Here is a 9,676-nt window from a genome sequence, read left to right as displayed (position 1 = left end):
TGTCTGGCAAGAGGCAGGTAAGACTCAGACAATGTAGGAAAAAAGGGTCAAGGATCTCTCTGGGTGGCAGTGGTTGTCACCTTGGGATGCTTTATTTCTGCTATCCCCTACCTTCAAGGAACACCTCTGTTCACAAGCCTCCCCTTTCACGAGATGCCACCCAAGCTGGGTGGGTTTTTGGTGATGCAATTGCCTTTGTGTTGACTATGCACCAGTTAGTAGCATCTCACCCATCTTCTGCAACCCCAGTAAACTCATTGATGCATAAAGTAGGACTTTGGTTGTATTACTTTGGTCTATTGTCAGTTCCCTATATTGGTGAATAGACATCTCCCTAGAAATGATGCCAAACAATGTGTGATTAGAGGATGGGGAAAGAGACCCTGATCTTAGTCCCAATGTTTAATTCTGAAAAATATGCCCTGTCATACTCCAGGGCAGCTTACTACAGTATACTTTTGTGAGGGAGCCTGAGGGTAGGGGCACTAGGCTGACACTTCTCGTCATGGGTACCAAAGGGATAGGAATGATTCTTGAGGCTGATGCAAGTCTCCATGTCTCGGCCACAAGATACAATCCAGATGCTTAAAGACAGACTGGCCTTGTCTACCTGCCTCTGTGGCTTTGAGGTCAATGGAGTCTCTTTGGAACAAAGCACAGGCTATCCATCCATAGCCCACCCAAGAGCCACACCTACCTGTGGTTAGTATAAGTAAAGAGGAACTGGCAAATGGCCTTGAGTGCTGACTCTAGACCTCCTCTCCAAGGGCTGCTCTTTGGAGGTCTGAGATTTCTGTGAAAGGGAGAAAGGACCCTTGAGAAGGACTCTGTCCTGGACATTATAGGCCATAAGAACTTGGGAGACAGGCAAATACATATGACAATCCATCTTCCCTTGGGCCACCTGTCTGTCTCTGGCCCACAGGGGTGAGGTAAAGCAGAAGATTATGTCTTTAATAAGCAGGGAGCCCTGCTCCTGCCTCTGGGGGATGGACAGGGACATATCCCAGGGGTGCTGAGCACCCCTGAGCAGGCCTATAATATAGTATAGGTACATACCAGGAATGGCTTCAGAGCCTATTGGTGCAAGCCCAAGAAATCCTTGGCACTTAACTCCCAGATGGTGCTTCAAGGAGGAGCTGGTGATGGTGCCAGCCTCAGGTGTTGTGAGCAGGAAGGACCCAGTGCATGGTGCCCACCTACTGTCCCCACCAGCCATGCAAACTATTCCCCTCTCCCAGGACACCACGGCCAGGGAACAAAAGCCATGATTATCAAAGGACTTTTTTTCTTTATTTTCATAATTTAGCTGAATCAACACAAAAATTGGATACTGTAAAACAAGGGGGAAATATGCTGTAACATCTTAAGTCTCCTGGTCTCTGCCCTCGGAGGTCTCTATGCTAGCTTTCAAAAGAAACAGCCAAGGGGAGGTGGGGCGGATGTTGAGGTTCAGTGGTGAAATGAGACCTCCTGCCCTGTTGACCCCCTGCAACACAGGCCACTGGAGCCTGACACTTCGGAGACAGTGGCCTTGTTTGACCACCTCCTTTGATGAGAGCCCCTCATGTCAGCTTCATCTCCCTGCCCAGGATACTAATCTCTGCATGAGTGAAGGGAGGACACATGGGTACCGGAATGGGTCTCACAGAAATGGACTTTCTTTCCTATCTTTAGCCTATGGTTGCTGGAACGGCATCTATATACTGGAGTTAAATACATTTTTTTAAATGTTTGCCTTTAGTAGTATATTACTAGCATGATAGTCATGTTAATTGGACATGTAGGTAGTATGCTGGTAGCAGAACTCAGGAAAATGAATGGGGACTGTGTCCCTTATCTGATAGCCTCTGACCCCACAGTGTAGGGCAAGCAAGGACAGTGACTCTGCTCCCCAGCTTCTCCACCCCCTCCATCCCTGCTGTCTTTGCCTCCCAATGTGGAGAACAAGGACCTTTGAAGACGAAGGGGGTCATTCACCTGGGAAGGGCAAGTTGGCCGTACATGGACTCAAGATCTATGGATGGCAAAAGGGGTTAAGAGAGAGAGGGACCAAAATCCATGACCAAAATATTGTATACGCAATGTTTACCAACACACAGACTCACAGGGGGATGTGAACTATCAGACCAAACCAAAGCAAAGAGAGACAGAGCTTCCTAGAATGGGCAGGGTCCTCTGCACCTCACCCACAGCTCTGCCCGTCCATGTCTGCTCTGAGGTCCTCCATGGCCACCCCAGAGTCTCCAGGATCACAGGGAGGCCTGGCCACAACTCTCAGGATGGTCAGACCTGCCGTCAAATGTTAAATAGGATTTTCTACAAATATACAACATATAAAAACTGTTAAATATATAACTTTAGGCTTTTGCAAAATACATTTAATGATCTCTTTCAAACAGGGTTACTTCAGTTTTCTTTAATTTGCTTTCTGGAGCTAAATGGTGTATCAGATGAGATAGCAGTCACAGGAGACCCAGCATGCTCTTGGCAAATGGTGGATTATCCAACTATCAAAAATGGAGCTGTGGAAGAGGCATGTCTAACTGGTTAAAACAGAAAGTGATTTTAGTACGATAGAGTTGGTCTAAGCACAGGGGCAAAGGGTCTGTGTCCGGGGCCCTTGCTGTCCGCTGGGGGCCGTCGCCGGCCATGCCCCTGCTGGGTCCTGCAGGTGCACCACGGTGGTGTCCTTCTGGGCAAAGCCATCCTCTTAGGGCACGCTGCAGTGTTCGTGGGGCGGGGGTCTTGGCCTCAGATGCCCTCTCCATGCTGCCTGGGCCACCAGCATGTCTGCCACTGCGCCCTCCCCTGCCCCACAATCAAACCCAGGGAACTCTTGGCAGCAGGGATGTGTCCACGTTAAAATAGATTTGCTCTTTGGTCTATTGAGTATACTGAAAGTATAAGAAAATAAAAGCGATTCAGACAGTCTGGGACAGAGGGGGTGGTGGCTTCTGCACCTGACAGTCCCCGGACCTTGCGTTGTGGCCCAGCTGGCCGGGCCACAATTTCCTTGTTCCGGTCCTCCAACTCCAGGGAGCAAGCGGCTAGTGAGGATGGATGCAGCCAGGCTCCACACACCAGGTATTGCTGATTCCAGGTACCACCCTTGACATGTGTGTCTGAGTCCCAGCCTCCTGGGTTCAGCTGGACAGACTTGAGCTCAGAGCTCCGAGGAATTGGGCTGTCTTTGTTAGGCCTCTGGGAAACAGTGGGTGGATGGGGGAGAATGAGCGGTGTCCACATAGGATGCAGGACTGTGGCTGAGGTGTAGAATTTCCAGGGAGCCACAGCCACTCCCAGGGGGCACCGCAGGGGCTGCGATTGTCAGGAGACCTGAAGAGCAAAGACAGAGAGCTGTCAGCCTCATACTGAGGTCATCCAGAGTCACATTCCCAACACACACATTCCTTCTTGCCCACCATGGGCAAGTTTAACATCTCCTGGACCAAGATTGTAGACCTGGATGTCTGGGAAGATGGGCACTCTGCATAGATTAAGCCCCAGAAGTACCACGCCCCAAGGGAGGATGCCCTCTGTTGGGAACCCAGAGGAACCTCTGTATACTCTCCAGCCTGTGTTGGCCAGAGCTGCTCTAGGTCTTTTTGGTTTCCCAAGGGTGCCTGGCACAAACTGGAATACTTAGCATGAGTACCACACTGGCACAGGGGGGCAAGCACTTCGAACCTGACCCTTTAACAGCTCTGGCAGGAGAGAAGGTACCTCACTCCCACCCTTCAGCAATCAGACCCTAGAGAGCTACAACATCTGCAGGAGTCCCATGGGATAGAAGGGAAAGGTGGAAGGTTGGTGTCTAGAAAAGCTTGTCGCCCAGGAAGAGCACTCACACAGTTCTGACCACCTTAGCAGATCACTTTGCAAGAGAGACTTGAGTTGAGACACTGATAGGTTAACAGTGGGAGGGACCACACATTGACCATGATGGTCTGGTCATACATGTACTTCTTGCCCTTTACACCTAAACCTCACTCAGTATCCTATAGACATAGGAGTCAATAGACCTCTGAGTCCACCTCCCAGTATGTCCATGCAGATTTATTAATCCTTTCCCTGTTTTTTTGTTTGTTTGTTTTTGTTTTGTTTGTGTGTGTGTGTGTGTGTGTGTGTGTGTGTGTGTGTGTGTGTGTGTTTTACCATTGCTGGTCTCTGTTGTATTAGGATGGTTGATGGGCCTTGTTTGTTGTGGCTGCCGGGTCTCAAGCTGTGACTCTAACATCGCCAGTAACAACCCAGCTCTGCCACCCCAGGAGGTGCCCTGGGACTAAGACACCACAATTCCAGAACATCAGATCCTTCCAACATGGAAACCCCCCAGGTTATGTACTCATAAAGTGGGGCCCAGCTGCTGAGTGGCCTCTCTAATCCATGTGCCATAGTAGGGGCTTCAGGGAGACAGACCATAGGTTAATGGAGGCGGCTACATTCCATTGGCTTGGCAAACTCATAGCTTTCGTCGGTCCTTTGTGTCTTCATGTACTCACCAAACGCATGGGGATAATTGCACCTGATTGTTCATATCAGTATCACTTGACAGTGTATGTAAGACCAGCTCACGGAGCATCCGCTCTCTCATCATCAGAGGCTGAGGCTGCCCCACCCTGCCTGCCTCCATGGCTTGGCAACCTTCGTGAGGGCTTCTGGGATGCTCACCCCTCTCCCACTGCTGTTGTACTGAGCTGGGATGGGATCTGTGGTCTGTGTCTGAAGCACATTTGGGAAGGTGATTGTTAGATATGAGAGGATGGTGGGGGCTGTCTGCAAACATGAGGAAACCAACAGCTGTAACCATACACATTTGTTATTCGGTGACATCTCCTTGGAAGAAAAACATACTGTTGAATTATCAGAAAGCCACTCTTCCTAGATGTGTTCTGGGGGCTGCTTTCCCACCACAATTCCATAGCAACAGCCTCTGCTCTTTCTAGAAAGGAACAATGAGCAAGGTCTTAGCATTACTCCATCTGTGCTGTAGGACAGGGTCCCCTCCCCCTACACACACATCCTAGCTGGTGTCTGTTCTCGTTCATCTTATTCTGTGAGAAACCCCTTCCACACCCTCAGCATCGTGGAAATTCTTTATGGTGAGAGACCAAGCAGGTTATGCTTAGCACTGTGTGCTCTCCCTTCCTGTACCCCAAACCTTCTGCCTGTTAGGGCATGACTGACTGTGGCAACCCCTTTTCAGAAACACAGAAGTTCTTGGCTGTTTCCTCCTGGTCCCAGGTGCCAGATCACAGAACAGGGTGTAGTAGGCCAGGCTACTCACTGGTTAGTGGGGTTGTCCCTGAGTGTGGACTGTCTAGGACATAGCTCACAAGCTGTCTCCCATGCACCCTGAGGGCTGTCCCTGCTGGCCACTCCACAGAGCCTTTGTGTTTCTGTGCTTGCCTGGGTCTGCATGATGGCTGCATATACTACGAGCACAGCATGATGGCTATACATGGATGACTCAAACAGCAGCAGCTCAGAGTTTGGGGGCTGGAGTTTGAGGGCAGCCAGACAGGACTGGCTCAAACTACAGGGAATTGCCTTGGTTTTCTTGAGACTGGTTGTTATAGTCTCAGCCTCTCCTTCACAGTTCGTTAGGACATTTGTGACCTAACGGAGCATCCACTCTCTCATCATCAGAGGCTGAGGTTGCCCCACCCTGCCTGCCTCCATGGCTTGGCAACCTTCGTGAGGGCTTCTGGGATGCTCACCCCTCTCCCACAGCTGTTGTACTGAGCTGGGATGGGATCTGTGGTCTGTGTCTGAAGCACATTTGGGAAGGTGATTGTTAGATATGAGAAGATGGTGGACATGCTAGACACGGAAGTACACTTTGCCTGGAGGGCCTTGGTTCCATCACATAGGCACAGGCCTGTTGTCACAGGTTCTGAGTGGACCTTCTCTTGGGATCCTGAGTCCTTTCTTCATTGGCTCCCTGGCCAGCCTGTGTTGGGTGGCCTCTTTGGAGTCAGCTGCTGATCTTGGCTGCTGACTGTGAGCTCAAAGCTCTTAAACTCCCACCCTCCCAGGCTCTGCTGTGTCCTGAAGCCAAGAATCCGTAATGTCACTTGTCCCTGGTCTCCTGACAGTTGGACCTGTGTCTTCCGGCTCCACCACTGCTCTAGCCTAACAAAAGAATGTTATATAACAGCGTGAGCAGTTGCATCCCCTGTTCCCCGCTCCCCAGCCTTGGGTTTGAATGATATACACGTGCTGAACTCAGGTCTAGGTTTTGAAGGAATGTCTTCTTGCTATTTGAACCAGCCTGGCAGGGTTGAACATATTCCAGAGATGTTTGCTGCTCTCAATTTGGCCGTCCCACTAGTCAAACGCTGGTCCCCAAGAATCCAGAATTCTTCCCCATAACCTCATGCTGGGAAAAGAGAAAGCTTAAAGCCTGAGCCAGACAGAGGGGACACTTCCCCACACCTGACGTTTACAACTTGTCGGGCCACCTTCAGGAAGAGACTGTGATGGGTCAAGGTTGAGTGGAACCACACATTGACCAACACTGCTTAGATATGTATAATGCTGCCCTCTACTTAAACCTTAATCTCACTTCAGGACCCCGAGGATGGATCTGAGGAGGTCATTACATCTCTTTTCTCAATGTAGTCACATTGAATAAATCAATCTTTTTTTCCTCCTTTGCTTTTCACAATTAATTAGACTGTTTAAATTGGTCCATTGAGTATAGGTAGTTGAGACTGGCTTGCTGGGCATAGGCTGTGACCCTGAGTCCAGTTCCCATTGCAGTACAAGTCGGGAGCATGTTTCATGGTGATCACAGCTCTGTGATGGACGTGGGGGTAGAGCTCCTTTGGGTTAACCGGGGTTTCCTTTCTACATCCCAACAACTGCTGTTTTGTTCCCTACCACTCGGGTGACAGCCACACAGGTCCTGGTACCACAGGTTCCCACTCGTAGGTCTGGTCTACACACAGCAAACCCATCCCACCCCAATGCACACTATTGTGATCAAAATCTTTAGTTTCATTCTTCCACATTTAAATATCCAGCTTTTCCCCCAGTGTTCTTTGCTGGAAAAAGGTTGTCTTCTTTCTAGTGTACACTCCTAGTACTTTCTGTTTAAGATCGGGCTCTGTAGCGGGTGGGTTTATTCCTGGACCCTCTATTCTATCCCAGTCCACATGCTCTTCCGCCTCTGTGGTTCTGTAGTGTAACTGAGATCAGGTCCCGTGATATCTCCAGGGTGGTTCTTTATGTTTAGGATGGCTTGAGCTTGTGGGGTGGTGGGCTCTGCAAAGAAAGCCTGGTCCCCAGTCAAGCAAAGGTATGGAATCCCGGTGACCCAATGGGTGGTGACTTCATCTGCCTGGGACTGCAGGTGTTCAGCCATGCTTCCTGGGTCCCTGGCTCCTGTCACATAGCTACAGCCTCCCACAGTCCTCTGCCCCGCAGAGAGCCACATAGGAGAAGCACCAAGCCTTCTCACATGCAAATAATATTTCCCCAAAGCTCTGAGACCAAACCAATGAGAAGTACCTGTTGTCAATCCCTGACCCACCCCAGAACTGTATATAAGAATCCTACCCAGAAGGATTAAAAGTGTGCGAGAACTAATTCATCCGACTAGTCCGCCTCTAGTTGGCCCAGCCTGACTGGACTCAGTGCAGGGCAGCATGGAGTAGCCGAGTAACCCGGAAGGTATAGCAGAGATGGTGGTGGAGCCAACTGCAGAAGCATAAACTACGGAAGCAACCTCCCCTCCCTGACCGCACTCGCTTCCCTTCGCTGGAACTCTCCCATCAGGCCGAGCCAGAGATCTCTGTGGAAAGCCTCTGGCACACAGGCCAACATGAGGTGTCTTGGTTTGTGCCTCCATATGAATTGTAGAATTCTTTTGGGACAGCTGTCATTGGAACTTCAATGGGGACTGCGCTATATCTGTGGATAGATTATGGTCATGTGGCTATTTACACAATAAATTGAAACAAACAAACAAACAAGGGCCATGTATTTATCCATGGTGGGGCTTGGGAAGCCTCTCCATCTCCTAGTGTCTTAAACATTCTTCAGTGTTGTGAAGTTATTATTGCAACACTCGCCCACATCCTTGATTAGTTTCATTACAGTAGATTTTTGAAGCTATTGTGGAAGTAAATGGTTTCCTGATTTTTCCCTCAGCATATTTGTTATTGGTAGATAGAAAGACCACTGAACTTTGTATGTTGGCTTTGTATCTTACTTGGTTGAAAAGTGTTAGCAGAACTAAAAAAATTCCTGGTTATCAGAATCTTCCACACAGAGAGTCATGCTCTCTGCAAACAGGAGAGATTTTGCCTCCTGTTTCCTGTTTTACCCCGACTACTCCTTCACTTCTCTTGCTCTTGATGCTGGCTAGATTTTTGTCAATGTGACCCAAGTTGGATTCATCTGGGAAGACAGAACTTGAATTGAGAAAATGCTTCCACCCTACTGTCCTGTGGTGAGCGTTTTCTTGATTAATGATTGACTTGGGGATGTTCAGTCCATTTTGGGTGGTCAGCCCTGGGCAGGTGGGTCCTGGGCTGTATAAGAAAGCAGGCTAAGCAAACCACAGGGAGCAAGCCCGTAAGCAGTGTTTCTCCATGGCCTCTGCTTCAGTACCTACCTGAAAGTTCCTGCCCTGACTTCCATCAGTGATGGACTGTGACCTGGACTTGAAATGGAAGCAAGCCCTTTCCACTCCAAATTGATTTTGGTCAGTGTTCAGACACAGGCATAGAAGGTAGCTGTTGGGAATTTGTTCTAGTGCTTTGTCTTGTTTTGGCTTCCAAAAAGCCAGGCTTCCAGACCTGAGGGGAGGGGGAAGGACTGGAGGGGGGCAGAATCACCATGACTCAGAGGGGGGAGGATCCGATGTAAGAGCTGCAGGAAAGAGAGCAACCAGCCATGTAAGAATTCAGAAAAATGGCCCTAGTGGCTACTCCCCCAATGGGGTCTGGGGTAGCAGAGATGAAATGTTGATTTAGCAAGTTGACTCAGGAAAGTTGGAGGAGAGAATGTATGCTAGCCGTGGGAGGATTAGAAATGCCCAATCTTTGAGCTGATCAAGGCATATCAAAATTAGCTGATATATGTGTGTCTTTCATTCGTGAATCCAGAGAGTACTTGCGTGCATGCATGCAACCCATCAGAAGCCAGAGTGGTTTAACTAATTTACCGTGACAGTAGCTAACATGCAGTTGTAGCCAAGATGTCACACACTATATTGAGCAGAGAACCTTGTTCCTTGCTCTCAGTTGTCCCACTTAATGTAATATTGGCTACATATCTGTTATCTACTGCCTTTATTGTGCTGCTGTTCGCTCTTTCTATTGATTTTCTTCATGGCTTTTGTCATGAAACTGTCAAAATCCCTTTCTGTGTCTACTGAGATGATCATGTGCTTCTGTCCTTGGATCTATTTCTGCATTGAATTACATTTGTTGATTTATGGAGATTGAACCATACATGCACCCATGGGATGCAGTTTGGTCATAGTGTTATATTTCTTGAATTCAATTTGCAAGTGTTGTATTAAGAATGTTTGCTGTGCAGTGGTGGTGCACATCTTTAATCTTAGCACTCAGGGGGCAGAGGCAGGTGGATCTCTGAGTTTGATGCCAGCCTGGTCTACTGAGAAAGTTCCAAGACAGTCAAGGCTACACAGAAAAATCCT

The 9,676-nt window shown here is 48.9% G+C and overlaps 1 protein-coding gene across 4 annotated transcripts in view; it reads right to left on the bottom strand.

The window, feature by feature from the left end:
* Positions 1–1,271: 1,271 nt before the first annotated feature.
* The window catches only part of Tafa5 (TAFA chemokine like family member 5), a 215,146-nt gene continuing 206,741 nt past the window's right edge, over positions 1,272–9,676 (bottom strand). For all 4 annotated transcript variants that reach the window (XM_006520262.2, NM_001252310.1, XM_030248263.1 and 1 more), the window contains one exon: positions 1,272–3,339. In XM_006520262.2, coding sequence (XP_006520325.1) covers positions 3,197–3,339 — 143 coding nt within the window. In that variant the 3' untranslated portion in view covers positions 1,272–3,196. The remainder of the gene's footprint in view (positions 3,340–9,676) is intronic.

The sequence above is a fragment of the Mus musculus genome, chromosome 15, assembly GCF_000001635.26.
Source record: "Mus musculus strain C57BL/6J chromosome 15, GRCm38.p6 C57BL/6J".
Taxonomy (NCBI): Eukaryota; Metazoa; Chordata; class Mammalia; order Rodentia; family Muridae; genus Mus; species Mus musculus.
The sequence above is the reverse complement of the archived record's forward strand: the minus strand, read 5'-3'. Positions and strand labels throughout refer to the sequence as shown.